This window comes from Nothoprocta perdicaria, unplaced genomic scaffold, assembly GCF_003342845.1.
Source record: "Nothoprocta perdicaria isolate Ctin4 unplaced genomic scaffold, notPer1 scaffold_189, whole genome shotgun sequence".
In the NCBI taxonomy this organism is placed as follows: domain Eukaryota; kingdom Metazoa; phylum Chordata; class Aves; order Tinamiformes; family Tinamidae; genus Nothoprocta; species Nothoprocta perdicaria.
The window spans coordinates 969173-993001 of NW_020455082.1; the positions used below are offsets into that span (position 1 = coordinate 969173).

The window sequence follows — 23829 nt, forward strand, 5'->3', positions numbered from 1 at the left end:
CACACTAATGTTTAGTATATTTGAGTTCTTACGTGAGTGCTGTAAACAAATAAGGATTAGAAGCAGACAGCTTATTCTTTGTTGGTGAGCGTGATCCTTTCAACACCCCATGTTGCATCTTCCCTGTAGTGTTTTTTTTGCATTTGTGGGCTTAATGTACCAGCGTAGCTGGATTTCCTAACTCAGGACCTTTTTTGTTAGTTGGAAAATGATGCTTGTTTGTTATCTTCAGGCCAGATTTCTTATGCTGAATAAGATCTGTTCTGTTTCAGGTTTGGTTGCCTGCAGTGAAGGCCAAAGGATTGGAGATCTCAGGCACGTTCAGTCACAGACAAGGGCACATCTACATGGAGATGAACTTTACCAATAAGGCTTTGCAGCACATGACTGATTTTGCCATTCAATTTAACAAGAACAGGTAAGAAAACCATACGCTTAGTCTGCTGTGGTTAAACGATCACATGTTCCCATGGAAGATATCTGTGTCTGTGCTGTTAGATAGAGCCTTGTGAGCAAGTTGGTCTACTGCCAGGGTGAGGCATGACCCTTTAGCAAACCTCCTTGCCTTTATCATATCATCCATCATATTGGTCCTGCTCTGGCTAGATTACTGTTTCCTGGTCAGGAGAACATAAAAGATGATGTAAGACTTTGCTGGAAAAGGAGAGCAAATGGGGCAGTTCTTGCAAGAAGTTACTTGTGCAAAGCAGGGACACCTTTGTGTAGGTGTGAGGTTCCGTCATGAAGTCAGCTGTTAGACACAGCCTGCACTCTCCATCAGACCACAGTTTTGTGAAACAGCTGAAAATACAGATTGACAAGTTGGTGTTGTTTTTCAGTTGTCTGCTCTAACTGCAGCTTTCTTACTCCAGTGAGGAATCAGGCAGCAGGTGGTCCCTTCTTTCTCCTAGCTTGAAGCAGCATCTGCCCCATTTAATCTCTGCAAAGTTTTAAAGCAGCCTCACAAGTTGTTAGGCAGGTTAGTGTTTTTATAGCCAGTAAGTGCCCCGAGGAAAGCATCAACAGGCAAGCATCTGAGCTGCAGAAATATCAATCCCTCCTGCCTACACCTCGTGCCTTAGCTGCTGTGCTGCCCCTCAAACTGTCTGGAAGCACAGCTCTCGTTAATAAGGCCATTTGTCAGGGAAGAGTTCTCCAAGTAAGAGCCTGTGGCACATGTTTTTTCTACAGTTGGCCACAAAATAGTTTTGTCAGAAGGAGCAGCCCCTTCTGAACGTTCAGAGCATACAGATTGTTCTCAGAAACGTTTATCAGCCAAAAGACGTGCCACAGCAGCACAACTGGAGTGTAGTCAACTGAATGACCTTTGGTTTGCTATAGATTATCTTGAGAAAGTACTGAGAGCCAGACTGGTTCTTATCAGAACTATAAAGGAGATGTGACTGAATTTTTCCCCATATTTCTTAAAAGATCTCTTGACAGTAAAGGGATTCTATATGCTGGAGATCCCTGAAACTGCCTTTTTAACATCACTGTTAGCTTTGCAAATTTGAGATTTCTTGGGATGAGTAGTATTTACTTACGGAAGACATTATGCTAAGTAAGTCTTAGTAAATGCTCTCCCTGGACTGCTGTATTTTCTGGAGAGTTTTGCAAGGCTGCTGTAGCCATTTTTCATGTAAATTGACCTGCAAAACAAGACATTTTGCTCTTGATTCTGTCCATACATCAAGTTCTGTTCTGGACACACCTACACAGTGTCTCACAAGGATGCAAGAAGTTTGGTTACTCTGTAGTAAACCAGCAGTTTCTCCTTTCCCAGCCTATCGGTTCGCATACCATATACTTTCAACTGCTATTCAAATCCTGTCCTGCAGTCGCCAGCTTCCACTATGGCTCATATACTGGAAGGAGCTGTAGAGGACTGACTCTTTAGGCTTAAATATTTAAGTCTGCGATTGGGAAATTTATATTGCATTACTCCTGTTGCTAATAATCACATTCACTGCTCTCTCCGGAGACAGCATTTGGGTGGGAAGGAGGGAAAAGGACTCCTAGGGTTTTAGTGGGCTGTCATGTCACTGTTAGTAGCAAAATACAGCTTCTTTTGAGCCTAAGGGAAAACAGCACCGCTTTTTATGTCTCCCAAGGTGAAATGGCTGCAGAAGGCAAATCCCATGGCTATTCTCTTGCTGAGACTATTCTAAATTCAGTGCCCTAGAACTGTGAAGGTTCAGGGAAACCAAGACAGGGCCATCTGATTTAGAAACTGTGGCATGCCCAGTGCATAGGTATCTATTTTTGTTCAGGGGCAGCATCATTTTTTTGGCGCATGAAATAAAAATGCAGGTCTACGAATCTTTGATATACTCCTTCCAATGCTCTGCCCTCTCTGAGTTAACATGAACTCTGCTAAAGAGAAATGTGTTTACAGGTGGATGTCCAAACTGTCAGGCATCTTTACTTCAAACAGCTTTTGTTTGAAGTACATAAGTACATACTAAACATGACCCTTGTGTACTATGAACTGCCTTTCCTTTTCTCTGCATTAAGTATAGGTGCCTGTGGAATTAATCCAGCCTCTTAGCTGAACTGGCGAGGCATCTAAACATTCACCTTGCTGTGGTAGCAGGTGTCCCCAGCTGAAGGAGTCCCAAACCAAGCAACAGAACCAGGCTCAAGTCCACATGTTGGCATCCAGAAGCAGGCAGCTGGGTGCGCTGTACTGTTTACTCCACAGTGCTGCAGTTATGAACTACATATTCCTCCTTGGTTATGTGTGTGTTCTCTGTCAGCTTCAGTTCCTTCTTCCCTGGCTCCCAACACTGCAACACCTTTGCAGAGTGTGATGTACTGTAAGTGCTCTCTGGTTCTGTATGAAATTGCCCGGAAGCCTGAGTTTTTCTCCTCGTTTTTCCGAGTCCATGTGCTGTTCTTTGCTGGACAGGCTGCCGCTCAGTAAGTAGACTATGCCATGCTGGGCTTAATGGAAGAGTTCCCAGAGGCCAATCCCTTGGGCACGTTGTCAAGGAGAACGACCTGATTCAGTTTCCTATGCCTTGCTCTACTTTGAGCACCTTCTGTGGTGCAGATTATCAGGTAGGTTCATCTCTGTGGGGCAGAGCAACAACAGGGGCAGCTCAGGAGTAATAATAGGAACCACCTTGTCCTTGGCGGAAGGAAGAGGTGTTTGGACAGCATCTCTAGCATCTTCACTGTGGCATCAGACCAGGGCTCTCCAGCAATGCCATACTGCTGTCATCACCTCTGTTTTTCTCTCTTGCCCAGCTTTGGGGTCATCCCGAGCACCCCGTTGGCCATTCACACACCTCTGATGCCAAACCAAAGTATTGATGTCTCTCTGCCTCTCAACACCCTGGGACCAGTCATGAAAATGGAGCCTCTGAACAACCTACAGGTAAGGATTGTTCCAGGCAGGGGGTAGAGATCAGCATCAGCTCAGTATGTCTGGCCCAAGACAATTCAGTAAGACACTTAGTATGAAAAAGCTGTGTGTATAGAAAATTATGTGGAACCAGAATACTGTATATTTAAGGGCAGGATTTTCTCCTGAAGCAGGGACTTTAATTTTGTGATTTGCTTTTTCAAACACCTCAAACCCACTGCTTGTCTGTGCAGCTAAGTCGTCATGGTCAGGTTCAGCAACATGCTTCTTTAAGCAGGGTATGAGGTTTGATTGGGCTTATGAGCTAGAGCTGATGTGATCAGAGAAAGCACATGCTGTGGTGAAGCAGGCAGTAAGAGATGTCAGCAAGAATGAAGAGAATTAAAGGAATTACAATGAAGATGGTAACTGCTGAGTGATTAATATTTCTCTAGTGCTCTTAACTTCCAGGGTGCTTTACCAAAGTCATTGGCAGTTCTCTGCCCCAGATAGCTAAATCTAAGGCAAGCAAGACTTGTTCCAGGAAAAACGAGGGAGAAACGAAGAAGCAGTCACAATGCTTTATTAATGGAGCTGTTCTCTGTGCACTGGGGACAGTAGAGCAACCTGCGTTCTCTAGAATAGGCTTTTTATTAGATTGGGCTCCCTTAGGGAATATGGATCCTTGGAGGTGTTTCCCACAGTTCGTACTCAGGGCTGTCTACATCAGAACTGACATACATTGAGGGCACTTGTACCTGAAGTAAACGTCAGGGCGGCCACACTTCCCACCTGGGGAAGCTCTTCCCTTTTCATGTCCTGTGCAGACACTCTCTGGAGTTCAGCTCGGTGAGTGACTCTTGTCTGTCCTCAGTGTATTCGGGTCATCCACAAAGATTTTTGCCATGTCCCGAAGGTGCAGTTAAGTGGTGCTTTGGCATGTCTTGCTCACCTCATTTCTAGGGGACAGGGGAACTAGCTTTGTTACTTGAGGTGTAGCAGTCCATAGAAGGAAATATATCCCATTTTGGAGCAAATCCTACTCTTTTTAGCTTAAAAGATTGACATACAAGTTACTATTTATTCTGCCTGAGCAACTATTTTTTTTCACTACCCTTGACTTCCATTCTGGGCCTATGACTTATTGATGAGTCTTTGGGCAAACAACTCAAAATAGCTCCTCTGGCACTCAAGCGAGCAGTCCTACCCTCCAGCTCTGTGCTCAGTGGTGTTGGGAAGCATGTGGACAGTGTAAGAATTCCATGTGCTGTCTTTCACAGCGAGCTTTTTGTGGAAAAGCTGAATTCTCTCTGCATCCAGGTCCCAACCATGTGTTACATCACTGCATTTGGGTCAGCTGTTGAAAGCTCTACCACCCCTTCTGAAGGAAATTTGAAAGTGTAAGAGCCAAGTCTTCATCTGCTTCCATAACACTGGAGACTCCCTCAGTGAGATATTCTCAAGTTCCTTTGATCGGGAAGGAAATGAAGTATTTGGGTTATTAAATCTCTGAAGGAATCAGAACACAGTTTGTTTCTTGGAGCATCTTCTGCTAGAACAAAGCAAGGAGAAAGCATGTAAGGAGACCTCCAGCTACCTTATATTGAGACAGCTGAGCATTCATTAGTGCCAGACTCGGTTGCTAATTTGCTAGCTAGCTCATTGCCATAGAAGTTGGCTGCCCTTTTACAAATGGGGAAGCTGCCATATGGAGTAATAGTATATTTCTCTGCAGAAAGTTGAATCATGATAGCAGATGCCAAGTTAAAAAGAGCACTCCCCTTACTTTCCTGACAGAGAGGGTTTGATGGAGATCTGTCATTGCCCTGGCAGCCAGGGCTCTGGTTTTCTGGTTTTGTGAGTTCGTGTAGAAATTATCTGTCTTGAAATGTTCAGGAATCATTTTGGTGACCTACTTAGGGACCAATTTATAGCGTAATACAGAAATAGAGAATGCAAACGTCCCTGTATTCATTGAAGAACCAAAACACTCAATTCAAAATCAGATTGCTTAATGCAATTTTTTTGAGCTTGGACATGTTGAAGTAGAATTCAGGGCTGGTTTGAACCAGAGGACCTTACACTCTTCTCCTAGTCTGTTTTGTTGTTTGCTTGCTTGCTTTAGTTACAGAAAAATAAATCCTGAGGTAACCAAACTTGATAGCTTTCAACTTTTTGTCGTGTTAAATAGAAACTTGAAAGGCCGATAATGCGTTCCTTAGGCAACTATTTTAGAGTAATAAATACAAGTTTGGTTCAGGTTATATTTTGATTACTGTTTCTGATCTTCCACCAAATACAGCTGGTTTAATCTTAGCATTTGTAATCACATAAAAAAAAAAAAAACCTAGAACATTTGACAAGTTAGCAAGAAGCCGTTTTTACAAAAAGGGGAGGAGGACTGTCATATTTTTGGAGGCTTACTTAAAGGAAATATAACCGTGGTGCCTAATTGAGCAGACTTCTCTGTTTGCTAGTTGTCTTGCCGCATGTGATAATGACTAGCAGGCTTCTCCATCCCTTCCTAAAGTAATGATGAAAATGTTTTTGACTTGTGGAGATCCTGCCTCAGTCGGGTTCGACACCCAGTCAAAGAATAAAGCCAAAATCAGAAGAGGCATAGCACTCCAGGCTGAAGAGACCACAGCCCTGGCTCTCTGCTTCATCTCTTTTTTTTTTTTTAATCATCCCAGATAAAACAAGCTGCTGTCAGGATGTCCTTAGAGCCTGTCTGTTGCTAAAGCAAATCTGCAGTGGTTCTTGATGCATTCATTTCTGTTGGGGAACGTGTCAAGCTTGCAGAGGCTACCTGGAGCTGGTGGGTGCTGCAGTCTACCTGCCCAGTCTACCTGCCCGTTGCAGAGCATGACAAGTACAGGCAGTTGTGAGCTCTCACCCAAAGGCACCTGAGTGGTTGGGGTGTCCATCAAAAGTCTTTGGAAGCTTTGGCGTGGTTGCCAGTCAGGCCGATAGCTCCAGTAGTTGCACAGATTTATTTGGGGCCTGTTGTTGCCTCGTCACCGTCGAAGCTGTAACACCCGCGTGATAACTTGTAGCCCATCAGGGTCGTCATTGGAAGGAGAGATAGGGTATCTTAGTCACTATGAATATGAGCTCTCAAAGAAGAAAATAGATTCTGATTTTGCATTGTGAGAGATCATATTCTTTCCAGACACTTTCTGGGCTTCGAGCCAAATTTGGAGTAAGAAAATGCCTGGGATGGGGCCTTCCTTTGATGAAGGGAGCCACTATTTCTAATAAATGGCCTTCCAAGGGCTGTGAAAGGGTTGTGGACTCAGAATATTCAATTTTGTTCATTTGCGTTCACAAAAATTGCTCCCCTAACCCTGGAAATGGGTGAAATGGAGCCAGCCTGCTGAGACAATTTCAGACATGGGGCCTGGCCTGTCATGGCACAGACCTAATAATCTTAACTGTAATATGGTAGCTACTTGCAGGAGCTGATAAAATTGAGCACAAGCTAGAGACTGCCAGAGCAGTAGTGTCTGTCTGAGCCTGGAGCTTCCACATTATAGGGGTACAAATATTCAAAATCAATAGTTGGTTACATCCTATTCCCTGGCACTATCCGGGGGGAGTTACTGAGCTCACACCCCAAAGAAGTTTCCCAGAAGACCCTTAAAATTATTTTGACTGGACTGGGGAGCACTGGAAGGGACAAATCTGCCAACTGCCTTTCTCCCGGAAAGGGACGCTTGGAAACACACTTCTCGCTCAAGCCGTTTGAGTTGGAGTGTTTCTTAGTTGTTTCTTCCAATATGTTTGGCAAAAAAAAATGTATTTTTTTCCAAAAGCAAATGAGGAAAGGTTGGCCTTGTTGATGCACTAGAGCATATTTATTCTGCAGTGCTCAGTTCTGTGCTCCTCCTTTCTTCAGCTTCTCACTTGCCGTGCAGCAGTGCTGGAGGTCTCATTCATGAGAAGTGTTGATACATCTCAGGTCGCAAAGGGAGAGCTTTTGTAGTTTGAAAGAGACTTCACACGTTCAGCTCGATTAAAAACAAGGCCCAGACTTGCCGTGAGCAGCAAGTCCAGCCAGTAGATGATTTGCTTTCAGAATCTGCTTGATAAATAGCACAATATCTGCCTGTGTAAGCTGGGCCAAACTTGCCAAACCACATAGCAGACTTCCTGGGTGACCAGAAATGGAAGGTATTTGCCTCCTTTTGTTACCTAGATTTGTTTATAACAACCCCTGCTAGTGCAAAGGTCTTATTCCAGCAAGGAGAGAGCCCACCCGAAAGGCTCCCTGAAGGAAACACTCAGCGGGTGGAATCTGCAGCCAGTTTCCAGCTCCGGGATGGAAAGCTGTTGCCTTCCCAATTAAGGCCAGGCCTGGCACATGGTAGAGCACATTGGACAACATGTGCACATTGGACAACATGTGCACGAGAGCAGAGCTCTTCCCCGGTGACTCGCTGTTCCGCGCCCGTTCCGTGCCGGTGGGTAGAGCGCCCGGCGCCTGTCAGACGCCCGCCGGATCCCGAGAGCCCGGCCTGTCAAACACAATGAAGCCAAGTGGAAAGCACTCCCTGGAGGCATCTGACAGCCCGAGCAGCAGAGTGGCGCCGGAGAAACCGTGCCCTTGTGCTGGAGGAGGTAAAAGAGGCGCTGCAGAGGAGAGCTCTTCTCGCCTTAGCAGCTTGGCTGTTACCAGACGTTAAAGCCGAACCAAACTCTGAGCTAAATCCTTAATTTAGTGTAGGTGCTAATGGGATTCCAAGTGGGTACGTTGTGTATTTGCTGCTGATGGAAAGCATCTGTGCGTGCTTTCAGACCCAACTTAGAAAGTTGGTTCTTATGCTCAAGCCTGGGATTTAAAGCATTGGAAGCCTCCACTGTTGACGAAAGTGGTTTGGCTTTGTGGTCGTGAGGTCTCTCCCAAACCTCCCTGTGCTGCCTGTCAGAGGGTTTCACAGCAGGAAAAGGCATCAGAAGGGTTCTCATGCTGCCAGGTGAGCAAATATGTTCCAGGATTATTTCTCCAGACACTGATTCCTTTAGTTAGAGGATCACTAACAGGACATAAGCAACCCTATGCTGATCTGCAGTGGTCTCAGACCTTCTCAGCAGTGAAGCATCACATGAAAATCTGGCACATTTGAATTTTATCCCTCAGAGCCCTGGTAGTCTGCTAGCCTAAATTCACAAGGCAGTAATATATTTTTCTTTTTCAAGCCAGATTGCAGACAGAAAGACGTTTTGATATAAAATGTTTCCGCCTCAACTCTCAAATGTTTGAGGCTGAAGGTCTTGTTAAAAATTTAATAGTCCGTGTGCAGGTTGGTGGGTTAAGGCTGCAAAGCTACAGGACTGGAGGATTTATTGAGTGCAAGTGGAGGTTTCTTTCAAGCATGTCAAGCCTGGAGAGACTTTTCAGCTACTGGTATCGTTGTAGCTGTCATTGGCTGTCTCAGACCCACATTCTCACTTGAAGGGCACTAGATTTTTTTTGAAAGTAGCTGCTAGATTTCTCTGAGTCTGATTCAGACCTGCTTTCTGTCTATAACCTGTCAGGTGGCATTAGATGCTCCTGATGTGGCAGTGAAAAGGTTTAGACACTTGGAAAGGTGTTATAAGCTGGCAGGGCCCCCAGGCTTGCTCTTGGTTTGACTTCTGCTGTCCAGATAGCTGCAGAGCTGCTCTGCATGGAGCAGGTCCTGGGGACTGGAGCACCAACAGCTGCATGCCTGCCTCTTTGGAGGGGGAAAGATATGGAGCTGCTGCAGGATGGAAGCTACTTTGTCTTGTCCCAGTGGTATAGATAATGGCAGGAGGACTGTAGCTCTTCCTTTTGCAGAGTTATCCCCCACAGCTGACTTCTGCATCATTACAGATGTTTGCACGGTGATGCATGATGCGACTACCGAAGCCAGGGATGCAGCTGGAGGGTGGCTCGCTGCCTTACTGGGAAGACTGCACTTGGGAGCACATAAATTGTGTAGCTCCCTAGAGCACAGCCAAAGCAGCTTACTCAGGATGTTTCTGCAGAGTTGAGAAGCAGGTCAGCAGATACCTTTTTATAGCATTTTTATAACTGCAGCGACAGGCTTAGCATATTAATTCGGTATGTGCCTCTAGAGCCATAACTGGAGAGAAGGCATTTCTCTCCAGCCCCTCTCCTGAGTAGCTGCTGCTGTATGGCCACAGCAATTAACCACAAAGGCTAACTAATCTCAGTTGTTACAAGGTGAGGCAATTAATCACTAAATCAGGGCTGGAAAAGATCTTAGGTCCTGCAGTGTAGTCCTTGCTATGCTTTGCTGTTTTGCTTCAGAACACCTTACTGAGAACATTGTCAAGGCTGATTTTAAATACTCCCGAGCACTCGAGCCTCTCTCTTCCTCCGGAGAATTTTATGCTGCTTAATAATTTTCATTGTCAAGTTTTCTTGAAGGTTTAACTTAAATTTTCCTCCTTTCAATCTGTTACATCCAAGCGTAGCATCTAGAACGTTCTCCTTTCCAGAACTCTCCCCTCCGAGATTCAGAGGTGCCTTTTTAGCTGCTCACCCAGCCTCTGTTTAATCACATTTTGCAGACGTGAATCACTTACGTCCATCCAGCAATCTGCTCTTGCCCCTCTGGCTTAGGTGTCTCTAGCAGCAGCAAGATGCTAAAGAGCTGGCTGTAATATTCCACTGTACCTCTCAACATTCAAACTCACAAATATGACGCCAACAGTCCAAGCATGTGACAGCTCCCTGTTGCAGAAGGCCACGCAGGATCTTTTTTCTCTTTTTAGGTTGCACCATAATTTACATGTTTCTAGCAGGCTTTAAACTAATCCCCTTTTAAAAGCTTGCTCGCACCGTGGGAATTAACTATAAGCTGCTACTTTTGATGCTGGCTGAGAGAAGAAACCCTGCAGACTGTCACATCTACCTTTTTGTTACTCTCTGCTCTTCTGAGATCTTCCCAGTTGCTGGAGATGTTCCTCATTGGGAACCTTGTCTCCTACCCTTGGGCTCTGGCTCACATGTGTGCCTAACCAGCTGACTTGTGTGTGAATCCTCAGGTTTATTCCCCTTCCCTTTATCCCCTTTACAGACACTTGGAGTTTTCTTTCTAAACCTGCTGCTATTGGGTAATAGATTTTCTCAACAAAACACTAATGCATGTAATTATTAATATGAACAGAGCTCATCTTGGCATGGGTCTTTGCAGCAGATAATTTCTTTCTTTGGCTCAACTTTCAGCTTGGTCTGGCATTTCAGCTGGGTGACAAATCAGAGAATTCGTCTGAGATTTTTTTTCAAAGGAAGCAGGAGCTCGAACAGCCACTGGAATTCAGGGCTCCCCCCTCAGTCTCATTTCTAGGTCCCTCTTCCAGGCCAAGATTCCTCCCTTGCCGGGAATGTCTGGTGTCTGCTGAACCCTGCTCCAGTGACACGGCATCACTGATGTGAAGAGAGCGTGAGCAGCATAGAAAGGCAGAGCCCACAGCTTCATTTTCTGTGCTGCGTTATGACAGTGCACTTTCTCAGACCTCTGGTTTGCTCCTGCTGTACCATCAGCTCTCAGCCTAGGAAAAACTGAATTGAGATTGCTCTCTGCATTAGCAGACATTAGTCAGTAATGTGGCAAGCATGGGTGAGGAAGGGCAATGCAGTGCCTCTCCCCACTGACAAGGTTTAATGACACTGAGAATTAAGTCTTTTGTCAAGTGATTTTTTTTTTGTTTGGTTTGTTTTTAACCCGCCCAGGCTGCTCTAGAGCAGAACTTCCTCCTTCCAGCCAAGCATGGAATAAACACCCACCATATGTTTTCTGTACCGTTTGTACAACAGTAAAAGCAGTAGTCTTAAGAGACTACCCAAGTTTGCAGGCAGTGCAGGAGAAGTGGACTGACTTCTGGCTTTATAGGAAGTGTCCAGGCTGAAATGGAGTTAACCAAGGAATCTGCATGTTCAGGAACGACGGAGACCCCGTAAAGCAAGAGGGTGCGTGGATTTGTGGAGGTTGGGAATTACAAGGGTGAGGTGACAGAGGTGGGAGCTCTGATAGTAGCTGTGTGCAACCAGAGCAGAACACATGGAGGAAATGAGCAGGGAAAGGCTGAAAGCGTGTGGAAATGGGTAAGGATGCTGCCTGTGTCCTGCCGATGACTGGCCCTGAGGCAGCACAGGGAAATGCTTGCAGGAGATAACTGGGCAGCTTTTAATGAAAATGGAGCAAGCACAGTGGGCTGAGCTTAATCTTTCTCTAGTAGTTACCCTGCAGCTCATCAAGGCATCTTCAAATGGTCCCATGCTCAGCATTTGCCTTTGCTTGGAGAGCATTTATGCATGCACAAATAGGAGACGACTGTGGAAGGCCTTGGCATCCCTTTGAACTTGCAGCCAACGTAGCAGCTTTAACCCACCCTGTTTCTTCTGTAACAGGTGGCTGTGAAAAACAACATTGATGTCTTTTACTTCAGCTGCCTAATTCCTCTCAACGTGCTTTTCGTAGAGGATGGCAAGATGGGTGAGTGTTCCTTAGGTCTGTGGTCAGCCTCCCCACGCCAGGTTGTATTAGCAGCTCCCACCTGGCTATGGCTGAGATTGTCACCTTGTCCTGTGGCTGTGATTCACACATGCTTGGCCACTGTCTACACACCAGTGGGTCCCAGCCACCCCAAATGGTTTGGCTGTGGTAGGGTTTGGCTTCCTACCCTGTTATCCTGCAGTATCCAGAGAGCTGTGGTTCCAGCAGCCAAGTCTTCTGCGCTGACCCTCTCTGCCAGACAAAGGGTGAATTTTTTCCTTTGAGATGGATTCCTGATTTTGTTGGAGGGGTGGCTCACTTAAATGGATCTGGGATTTTCCCCTATAATGTTTCTCTTGCGACTCTTTGTGTTCTTGTTTTCCTTTATTAAATCGTTCTTTGAATTGCCTGGGAAGCTGTTTGCAAAAGCAGCATCTTTACTTTCACTGTAAAATAATCTTGAGTGTGTGGGTCTCCTTCATTCTTGTCAAATCCCACCTGTTCTTGGTTTGTAAACAGCTCATAGGGTAAAGATTGTCTCTGCTTTGAGGGTTCTGACAACCAGCAGAGCTTTGCTGCTTTTACAGTTGAACAGTGAGATCATTAGAGGAGCAAATCCTGCATCTGACCATGGCAGGGCAAAACATGACCAAAAGGTTGGATTTTCTTGTCTTTTTTTTTTCTCTACCTTGTATCATTCTGCGATGATTTAGTTAATGCTGCAATCCTGCAAAGAGCCAGGAGTGCTGATCATGTTTCTTGTTTATAGAGCGCCAGGTCTTCCTCGCAACCTGGAAGGATATTCCAAATGAAAACGAGCTTCAGTTCCAGATTAAAGACTGCCACCTGAATGCCGGTGAGTAGCTTCCTTCTACCACGCTGAGAGCCTTGAGCAGCACCTTTGATAAATGGTCACTAGACATCCGCTTATTAATAGCACCGTGTCTAGGTAACAAATAGGTGAGTGTTGCACTTGTGAACAGGATGCCTTGTAAGCTCTGCATCCTGGGGCTTGCTTTAAATCAGAAACTTAAGCCGAGTCCGTAAATGCATGCCTAAATTCCCAGACCTTAGGTTTTACCTCTCTGCTGTTGCTTTCATTCTGTATCTTGTGTTTTCTCTTTTATGCTTCATTTCTCCATAAAGCTGTTCTTAAATAGAGATGAATATTGCATTTGGGCTCTTCATCAGTCCTGTCTTGCTACTGTAGGTATCATGCTGTTAGTGCATGATGCATTAGTTTGTTAACGCACCTTGCCCTTAGCAGTGTAAAGAGCACCAGTAAACAGGACTGGACGTCAGGAGATAACTCTCCAGCCCTGACTTTCACCTGTTGCCTAGCTCTGGGCTGCTCACTTTGCCTTTCAGTGTTTGCTTTCTTATTTCTGCTTTGAAAGAGGAACCTTGCATACCCCTGTAAAAATATTTTGTCTTCTGTGGAGGAGAAACCATGTGAGAGAAGCATGTTGACCTGCTGTTACCAGCTGCTCTTACCAATGTGTTTTTATCATGCTCTATCCTGTTTGATTGTGTTTAGTCATCCAGTCGCCTCCATTTGTGAGCATCCTGCTTGTACTTGTGACCTTATTACTGCTGGAGGGTGAGGGAGTGTGAAAGGTGGAATGTGGCCAGCAGAGCAGCTTTGTTCTTGTTCAAGAGGTCTGGATGGGAGCCAAGTGATTCTACCGAAGGCTGCTATATTTTAGAGGAAAAAAAAATGTGTCCCTATTGATTACAAACCCTGTAACCTTTTTATTCTCTCATGTCTGCTATTACACGATGAACACCCTCTTGCTTCAGTTGTAGACAGAAACCATGGGTCTCTTTGTACTCATAATTATGACTATTTTGGAATATAAAAGATGTAACGCACCAGAGAGGAGAGAAAAAATAGCAGCTGTCAGACCTTGTGACTGGATGTCGCTGTGGGGTTTCCAACGAGAACAACCTCTGCGCCCCCCGCAGCCGTCCCCCCGCTCCGGGCCAGGCCTGGCACCCTCCTCCAGCCACGCTGCTGTCGCCGCTTCGTTCTGGAGCTTCTCTTGCGTGCTGGTTTTGTCCCGGTTAGCGGAGGACACGGCTGGGGGAGCGGGGTCTGTGTAGCTGCAGAGGGGAGCACCTGCAGTGCAGTGCTTTAGAAGGAGCTCTTGTAAAACAAGGAGTGACAGGTAATGCTCCCTGCTAGGGGAGCAGGGATATCTGTATTCAGGCACAGAGCAGGGCTTTTTGTCCAAGCCTGTTTGGACTGATGGTGCTCAGGAGCACACAGCTTGCAAGGTGAGTGCAGTAACACGGCACGGCTGCCATCTGCAGCCATTGCCAGGGCTCAGCTGGGAAGAAGCTTCTTTCAGCGTTTTAGCAGGAGCTCTGAAAACAGCCTCGCTGGTGAGTGGGATCAGTCACTTGGGAGGCTCCAACGTACACAGGAGCTGCCAGCCTCTTTGGCTTGTGCTTGGGAGAAAGTGGGTCATGTCTGAGAAACACATCTCAAACACTTCTCATCAGATGAGGCTTCTGTTTTTTTTTTTTATCTCTGCTGACACCTCCTTCCTCTTGCAACTTTATAGGCAGGTTTTTTCCTTGACCACCTGGGCTGTGGCAGAAAGCAGGCTAATGGCGTGCAGGAGGAGAAGCTAGAGAAATCTTGCGTGGTTGTGGTTGTCTTTTGCCTCTTGGATTTTGGGTTTTAGCTGCAGTTCAACCCCAGTTCAATAGTTCTGCTACTCACCTTGATATAATTCAAGAGTAATCTCCTGTAGTACAGGCCATCCCGACAGTGTGAAGCTTGTCTCCGCAAGGATCAGCTGGGCCCAAAACTGGGCTGAATTTACAGCAAGCTCAGGATGGAAACATGGGGAGTGGCTCTGGCTATGTCTGTGCCAGGGCAGAGCCAAAGTAAACTGGCTGAGCTTGGAAAAGGTTTTAATCTATGTTGCTACTAGTTTATACAAGGGCAAGAGTGTGTATCGGATCCGTCACTACAATAGGGCAGTAATCCTGCAAGATTCACAGTCTTGATGACTTAAAATCCAGTGAAAATTAGGTTATTTTAAGCCACCTGCCTTTTATTGGAGTAGAGCAATTTTTCTATATAAAGCCTTTAGGCACCTGATCCTTGTGGAGGAGAGACTGCTTTGTGTTCGAAAGACTTCCCTTTTGGAGAGACCGAAGCAGCCTGAAGCTCGTGGTTGTACTTCAGTGGGTCTGTTGATCACTAATGAAATGCCACTGCGAAGCTTTCATCCCATTGGCATAATAAGGTATAAGTAAGGTAAAATAAGGTATAAGGTATAAGGTAAAATAAGATATAGATAAGTTAAGCAACCACTGCCATAGCAGAGCTGCCCAGACCCAAGGCTGCCGATTGTAACAGCTTCTAGCCAGAGGACCAAGGTACTGCCTTTTTTGCAGCCTTTTAACACGGATGAAAAGCTGCTAAGAGCTGCAGGCTTCAGGGGTGCGTGGGCTGCCATGGGGATCGATATCCGCGCCCTCGCACGCTCGGGAGCTAATTCGTGCCTGGCACGAGCCCACCCGCTCCGTGGCACGGGGCTCCCGGCGCTGTTTGTGCTCCCGCTCAGCTGCTCCCCGCCCAGCACCACGGATTTAGCTGCGAGCTAAAACCAGCTCCCGTGCCAGAGAGCAGGGCACGTGCAGCCGCTGCAGCGCGGCCGCAACGGGTGCCAAGGACGGAGCGGCGGGCGCTGGGCGCGGGGCCAAGCCGGAGCCACCCGCCCAGCCCAGCTGCTCCTCTTGCTGCAGAGAGGTTTTGCTGCCGAAGCCTTCGGGTCCATCCTTGTCTGCAGCTCCCGCAGCCCGGAGCTGGGAGAGCCTCCTGCGGCACAGCTGGGGAAGGGCTGTGGAATCGTGCCGTCTTTAGCACTCTTCTTTGGGTATCCAATGCAGGATTGCTAAGGATTCCTGCATATGCCCTGCTAAGGATGCCCACGTATGCTCCAGCATTCACATCAACCATGCATGGATAGTACTGAGACCTACAGAGCTCATGTCAGCAGTGAGTGTTTTGACAGGCTTCGCCAGCTGAGGTTTCCCCCTCAACTAAATACCCACAAAAATTTACTCTGCCTTGTTTACACTGTTTTTTTTTCCAACATGCCAAGTTTGATTACATTTTTAAAGGACCATTAGATTAAGCTAAAATATGCAAAGCAGATTAGAGCTTTGTTTATTTATTTATTTATTCTGCTTACCCAAACCCATTGAGTGAAAGAGCAGCTATAGCAGTGGCACAGGCTGTCTTGCACACGCAGATGGATGCCATGAATCAGGATGTAATTTAGTTGCTGTGCTGTTCAGTAATTCTGCTAACTTTGTTTTATTACTGGCTCCCAAACTATGATGCGACTGGACAATTTTGTTGTTTTGGGCCAAATGTGGCTTTATTGGTATGTTGTGGTCTCTTTCTTTTTTACCCCCTGTGTAATTTGCTAATGCTCGAACTGAGAAAGAGAAATTGGATTTTCTTGCTGGACCAAATTGGGAAACAATCATGTGCAATTTTCCCTAGTATGTTTTGGTATCTCTGCAACTATATAAACTTTTTCCTGATCATTAAAGCAATTACAAATCCCATGCTTGGAAACGACCCACGTCCCTCCCTGCTGGATCCAGGCTTGCAGATTTGTTTTGGGATTTGCATGCAATCTTGGCTGGATGCACAGGACCTTCCGAGTGACTGCAGCAACAGCTCTTGCGATGCCAGACAAAGTGGTGACGTTTCCCTTGCCCTCTGCCAGTGCTCGCTGCAAAGCAGAGCTCAGAAAGGGCATCTTTGGGTCCTCACAATGCTTAAAGTTTGTTCTTAACATGAGAATAAGCACTGAGCAGGAGGAAAGGCCCTACCTGAAGGTGCCCAGCGAGCCCCCGCCGTGCTGCAGAAGGCCTTTGGTGCTCCCTGCGTATATACATAGATATGTATATAAATATATATATACACACACACACACACACATGTATTTTAAAGGCTGTGCTGTCACATGGCATTAGTGGCCCTGCCTTCAGTGAGGCGCAGGCTGGTGCCGTTGCTTAGCAACTCTTCCCAATCCCGAGGGGCTGGCACCAGAGGGACGGGAGCTGCTGCTGATGGAGAGGGACCGGGAAGGGCCCTTGCTCCTTGATGCTGGCAGCGCCAGTCCTGGACCTGAGCTCCCAGCAAGGTGGCAGGGGGGCAAGCCGAGTCCCGGGAAGGATGAGGACAACCGAGAGCATGAGGGATAAGCCCAGGGATCCATATGTGGGTGCTGACAAGCAGAAGGTCCCATCGGAATGAAGTGGCTCACGTCCCATGCCCACAAGGGCACAGTTGTCCGAGGTGGCACCATGCTGAGCCTGATGCCTTTGCAAAGCGCTGGGATGAGGAGGCACGTGTGGGGTTTGCAGGTTTGGTCCCTGCAGCGAGGTCCCCAGGGGCAGGTGACTGCTCTGCCTTCCCCCTCGGGCTGGATTTGGTGGGTAGAGGAGGAGGAGGGGTGGGAGAAGGAGATGGAGGAATGAGGGGCTTTAGGCAAAGGAGCTCATTAGTTACTTATAGCTGCCAGTTTCCATAGTAACTGAGAAGAGGAAACCTAAATCCGACTGTGTCTGGGTAGCTGGATGCCTGAACCCTGTGCAAACCGCAAACAGCCGCCCGGAACCAGGAGAGAGGGGTCGGTGTGGCCGCTGTTGGGGTCCCGGCCCTCGCTGCAGCCCATGGGAATGGCTCTTGGACCTGCTGCTCCAGCTGCGCTGTCAGCACGTGCGTTGGCACCATCCTCCCCTTTGGCTTTTGCCGTTGCCCGGTGCATGAGCAGCCCCGGCAAAGCCCCTCGGGAGCCCTGCCGTGCCCCAGCGCCGCTGCCGCCATGTGGTGGGCCTGGGCGGATCAGAGCTGTCCCCACGCTCCATGGGCCTCTCTGTCCCTGCAGGCTGCTGCTGTCCCGCTCCTCGCGCTCCTTGGAACAGGGAGCTCCGTGAAACAGGGAACTCTGTGGTTTCCAGAGACCTTCAGCACCAGCTGTGTTGCTGCATTGCTGGGTGCTCTGTATTTGCAGTTATTCTTGATTCTCTTCAAGGTTCCTTAGACATAGCCTGTGTCATGGTTCCATCCATATATTTCTGTAGGTAAAATTAAGATCTCAGCACTTGCAGAAGACCTTTGGGTGATTGTCATAGAAAAAAAAGGACTTTTGTTATCCTGGAGAATGCTGGTTGGCTGGAAGTATCTGTATATGAGAGTGAGGGAGGCAGGAGGAGACTCCTCTGGTTGGGATGGGACCACAGATCCTGAATGAGCCTCAGGCTGGGATCACTGCCCTTCCCTGCCTTTGTCCTCTGGCTTTGCTGCCTCCAGATGACCCTGCCTGCGTGTTCTGGGGGATTTAGAGCACAGCAGAGTCCTGCTGCTCATTGAACTGCAGGATCTTGTCTTGATAGAGTCCATAAATCCTCTGTGATAGGGAGCAGTGAGCAGTAAGTGAAAGCCCTCTGAGAAGGGTGAATATTTACCAGGGGATCACAGGCAGAAAGGAAAGCAGCTGAACCCATGGAAGCACGGTGGATTTTTTTTTCCTCCTGACATGTCAGCTTCTGTCCTCAGAAAAAGCTCTGGGAGAGAGATCAGTGCTTCCTTGTGTGCCCATATCCTAGGAATGCTCCTCCAGACTCTCCTTTCTCCAGATCCACTGAGTCAGGGTGAACAGATGTGGGGTTTATTTTCTTTCTTCCTTCTCTCTCAAGACACTGTCTCCAGCAAACTGCAGAACAACAACGTCTACACCATTGCCAAGAGGAACGTGGAAGGGCAGGACATGCTCTACCAGTCCCTGAAGCTCACCAACGGCATCTGGATCCTGGCCGAGCTTCGCATTCAGCCGGGGAACCCCAACTACACGGTGAGCCGAGCCGGACGGCGGGGGACACGCGGGGCAGCCCGGGCTCCTCCGCGGCCCCGGCACGTGAGGCGGCTGCTCCCGCTTTGCCTAATGGGCTTGGCCGGAGCAGATCCCATTAACTGGGTAGCAGACAGGAATTCCCACTGAGCTGGAAAAAAAGCAAGAAAGGACAGAATTGCATTGCTGCTCCTGCCGAGCTGGGCTGATGCCCGCTCGGCAGTGAGCTCCTCTTTGCCAGGGGTGCCCAGAGATAAAGCCAAGAGACATTAGCAAGGAATGATTGCCAGGATGCCCTTCTCCCTCTAGTAAGTGGGACTAAATTCATGTCTTGTCGTGCTCCTGGTGGAGCTGACTCTCTGTGATGGAGACTGACTGTCACGTTGGCCTTGCGCTGGTAACAGGTAACTGGTGCTAAGGTGCCGTCTGTCCCCGTGGTGCACCTCTATAGCTCTCCCTTTTGACCCTCTCCCCTTCCAAGGACCTGTGGGCCTGACTTCCCATCTCTAAATGATTTTTCCCCTCTTGGAGGCACTTCCAGGAGCTTCAAGGGTTGCCTGTGATCTGAGGAACCCATCTGCTGGAAACAAACAGTGGAGTTAAACTGTCTGCACAAGGAGCGATGTAACCCCACTCATCCAGTCCTCACTTTAGACGGGGAGACATCCAAGTTTGGGTCGGTTGGAGCCAAAGAGCAAAGCGCAAAGGGCAGATGTGCTCCCAGTCCTGGTATTTACAGCCCATGCCAGGCAGGTGCCAGGGTCCGGGTGGGTGACACTAGAAGTCCCTCCCTTGCTTTGGTAGTGTTGGGCCTGGCAAATAGGGAACGCGCCCGCACACGAATAAAACCCTGCCGGACTGTGCAGCGGAGCCGGCTCCCGTCTCCACGTGGGAATATCCCCACACACCCACTAACCAACCTGTCCTCTCCCGCAGCTCTCTCTGAAATGCCGGGCTCCCGAAGTGTCCCAGTACATCTACCAGGCCTACGACGCCATCCTGAAGAACTGACGGGAGCTGCGTCCGCGCCTGCCCCTGCGCCGCGAGGAGGGAGCCGGGGCGCCCGCGTCGCCCCCGGCCGCGCGCGCGGGGAGAGCAGCCCTAGTCACGCGTAGGATTTCAGTCAAACGCACTGATTTAAACAAGGTAGCAATTAGTATCCACGTACTAACGATGATAGGGAACAAACCCGCTTTGATATTTTTAGCGTCCGTGGAAGATTTGTAACCACTGCTTCGACTCTTTCCCCTCGGCGCCCTCACTCGTTGTCCGTTCTTGTGGGCTTCTCCATTTTGTGCCAATGTTCAGTGTTTTCTAAATGGCTTTAGGCGTAGTTAAGATTTTGTAAAATACTGCTCGTTGGAAGAAAAGAAAAAAAAAAAAGCAAAACCACACATCTGCTCATTAAAAAAAGGCAAATCTGTCAAAAGCATATACTGCACTTTATTTTATATTTTTGTATGTTTTGAGTTTTTTTATTGTAATTGGCTTAAAAGGAAAGCAAACCTAGGGAAGCAGCGGGAGCCCTCTGGGGAACGGGGCCTGGAGCAGGGCACACGTGGCCTCAAAAAGCCGGCCGCAGAGCCACCACTTTGCTCCGTGGAGGCAGCCAGTGTCTTAAAGATGGGATTTTTATCACCCTGATGCTGGCAGCCTCGCCTCCATTTCCACTCCAGCCATCTCCCTGGCTCCTTAGCCTCTCCTTGGGGCAACGAGGCTGGTGCAGCAGAGCCCGATACCGGCGTGGATACCGCTCTCGGCCACCGGCTTTTCCCCGCACCCCATCCGCCTCCCGCTGCCGCCCTCCCGCCTTTCCAGCAGACCTGGGAGCCTCTCCGGGAGCTGGATATTGGCTCCCAAGGCCCACGTGGGATGGAAGCCACTCCAGGCCGCCCTCGCCGCGGCCGCAGCGTTGCAGCCGCTCGGCGCTGCGGCGTTCGCCGCAGCGCCGAGCGGCTGCAACGCTGCGGCCGCGGCGAGGGCTGCGACGTCCCTGCTCCAGCTGCCCCTCATGTGCTTTGCTCCGCCGCATGCTCGCTTGGACGCCGTCCCCTCGCAGAGCCCTCGGCCGTCGCGGCCGCGCTGCCGTCGTCGGTGCCGTGTCTGAGGTGAATGTGTTTTTGTTGCTGGCGGGAGCAGCGGCTCTGGCCTGGGCGTGCGGATGGAGCCCGAGGGAGGTTTGGGATGGGAGAGGGCGGGATGCGGGACGCCTCTGGAGTGAGGCTCTAAGCTTGCCGATGCTGAGACATGGCCAAAATACTCTGTTTTTCCAGCCTTTCCCCTCCATAAAGAAGGAAAGAGACCCCAGCAAAGCTGGGAGCTGCAGGACCCCAAGGAATTGGGCTCCTGGCATTGGAACCCTGTGCTCAGCTTTGGAAAATGCCAAGAGCTGGGGGAGTCCTCGAGCCCTGCCTGGCCTGGGAGGGTGATTTCCTCCAAGCCTTGCTCTAAAACGCAGTGTCAGAGCAAGCAGGAAGGTGGCAGGTCACAGTAGGAGCTGTGGAAGAAGGACAGGGACGGCCAGGGCTGCGCAAGGAGGCAGCAGAGGATGGGATCTGCTCTGCTCAGCGCTCGGTGTGGTTCATCCTGGGGGTTGCAGAGCCCCCTTCCCCTGTCACCCCCCATCCTGGCCTTGGTTTGGGCACGTGGGTGTCTCGGGGAGCTCATGAGCTCCCTCGCTGGCGACCTGCCCTCCTCGCGCGTTCGTGCCGTTGTCGTGTTGCTCTTCAGGCTTTTCCTGGCGTCCGTGTCAATAAAGGCATTTCCACGAAGCTGCGGCTCCTGTGTGGTTCTGTTGACGCTGGGACGGGAATTGCCTTCCCTGCTCCCGGGTTGCACAGGCACCTCGTCTCAAAGCAGGAGCCTCTGAGGAGCAGAGGGAAGGCTCCAATTCCGTCCCCTCTGCTCCCCAGATGGGCTGTGACGTGAGCTGCTCTCCCCGAGATGATGAGAGCATGTGCGGGGCTGTCACGGGCGAGGGCTGCTCTGTCCCACAGGGCTTCGCTGCTGCTGACCCTTCCTGGGCTTCTCAGCGCCCACATCCTCAGAGACCAGCGAGAGGACAGCCCAGGGCAGGGCTGGGCAGAGTGACTGTGCGCAGCCCTGTCCTGCTCCGGGTTGGGGTTTAGCTGCTGCCTCCGGCTCCTCCCTGGCTGGCTGCGAGTGAGACCTGCTGGGGCCCCGTTAGCCCAGCAGAGAAGAGCACTACTAGATGTTGCAGGTTCTGCACTGCAGGTGAGATGAAAGGTTTGTCCCTCCTGCCTCCAAAGGAGGGGCTTTTCTGGGGGTTAAGGCACAAAATGAGGTCCTCAGCCGCGCTGTGCCCGGCTCTTCCACATGTTTTATATCTGCAGCTGTCTCATCCCTTCCTCTCTGGGATCATCCCTCCAGGCAGGGGGGACGGGCCCCGCTCCAGCCCCGCTCCCCTCCCCGTCGTCCCTTCAACGTCGCCACCAAACACGCAGACAAAGCAGCATCTCGGAGGAAGGCGCTGAGAACTGCGCTTGGCCGGAGGCCGGGCTCTGCAGACGGGTTCATGTGCGGGCAGCGCCCCTGCCCTTCCCCGGAAACCTCGGAGCTGCTTCACGGACATCCCGGGAAATGGTGCTAGGGGCTAATGGAAGAGCGGCCACATCCAGGCCTGGTCCTGACCTGCCCCCGGGATGCGGCCCTAGCAGCGCATGCCAGGTGGCTCTGCAGGGGGATAAGCCCAAATCTCAAGCTGGGTAGAATGTGGGACAAGGGAAGCGGGACTGGAAGCCCTTTTTGTGCCATGGATTTCGGCCCTGTTCGTGGCACTGAGTCATGGCAAGGCTGCTGCTCAGGGCCAAGGTCACCATCCCTTTCCCCAGGGAAGGAAGAAAGTGGCCAGCACGGAAATTTCCAATGGTTCCTCAGCCTGAGTTCCGGGCACCTTTAGCTGGGAGCTGGTGGCCGTCAGCCTGATGCGGACTCCATCCCTAGGGGTCCGGGGGCACGTGCAGCCCCTCAAGCTCAGCCAAGGCAGTGAATTTCCCAGATGAGAGTTCTGACAACGTGGGGGGCTCCTGGCCGTGCCCTGGCTGCCACGGGGGCTCTGTCGCGTCCCATGCTGGGTCATGCCATGGGGTCTGTGGGAGAGCACAGGGACAGCCAGGCCGGGGGCGGCCGCTCGCCCCGGTGCTCCTGGCACCCAGGGAGCCCCTTGGCCGCCCTTCGTGGCCATGCACGCTCGCTGGGCATGCACCGTGGGCTTCCCCCCCAGCACCGCCGCGCAGGTAGGTGCTGGGTGTCCCCACAACCCAGTGCTGCAGCACAAATGTCTCCGCTCGGTGCAGTCCCTCACCACGGGGGGCTGGGAGCATCTCCCCACTGCTACCCTTGTGAGAGCAGGTGCAGGAACCCCCCACCCCGGCCCTGTCAGAGCCTGGGGGTCCCCAGGGTCTCTACAGCGCAGCAGGGAGGGGAAGGGACGTGCAGCGAAGTCAGGAGCAGGGAAGCTCTGCTGGAACCTGCCACCCTCCCCGGGGCAGCGAGGGGCTCCTGTGTGTGAGGGTGCGGGCGCTGCAGGGCGCTGGGGAAAGAAAGGGTGACAGTGTCGTGCCCGGCACACTGCGGGGGACAGGGGAGGGCCGCTGATCGGCAGCACCTCCCCAGGGACCCGGCAGCAGCGGGGGGCCCTCCTGCCCCCCTGCCGCTCAGCCCGGGCAGCGCCCGCAGCCCCCTCGTGCGGCCAGAGCCGGCAGCCTCCCTCCCGCTGCACCGGGCACTGCCCGCACCCCGGCACCACATCCCTCCTCCCCGGGCACTGCCCGCACCCCGGCACCACATCCCTCCTTCCTTGGCTGCCGCTGCACGCTGGGATTTGCAGCCCTCCCTCCCCGAGCACCGCCGGCACCCCTGGGCGCCCTGCCTGTCTCCCGAGCATCGCTCCCTCCCACCCGGGCAGCGTCTCCATCCCTGCCTGCCCATTGCCTGCCCCTCCCCGGCCCTCGCACCCCCCGCCCGGCCTCGCAAAACCCTCCCGGCCTCGCAAAACCCCCCTCCCGGCCGAGCCTCCCCCGGCCGAACCTCCGGAGCGCGGCGGGCTCCGCGACCCAGCGGCTGCAGCCGCCGCGCGGCTCCCCCC

The 23829-nt window shown here is 50.5% G+C and overlaps 1 protein-coding gene across 2 annotated transcripts in view; it reads left to right on the top strand.

Annotated features, from left to right (window-relative positions):
• AP2B1 (adaptor related protein complex 2 subunit beta 1) overlaps positions 1-20034 on the top strand; it is a 65508-nt gene extending 45474 nt beyond the window's left edge. The window contains exons 16-21 of one of the 2 annotated variants that reach the window (XM_026037010.1): positions 273-418; positions 3250-3379; positions 11751-11835; positions 12605-12691; positions 18571-18725; positions 19659-20034. In XM_026037010.1, the coding sequence (XP_025892795.1) occupies positions 273-418; positions 3250-3379; positions 11751-11835; positions 12605-12691; positions 18571-18725; positions 19659-19733 (678 nt within the window). In that variant the 3' untranslated portion in view covers positions 19734-20034. The remainder of the gene's footprint in view (positions 1-272; positions 419-3249; positions 3380-11750; positions 11836-12604; positions 12692-18570; positions 18726-19658) is intronic. The other variant, XM_026037011.1, reaches the window with a different exon arrangement.
• Positions 20035-23829: the final 3795 nt, after the last annotated feature.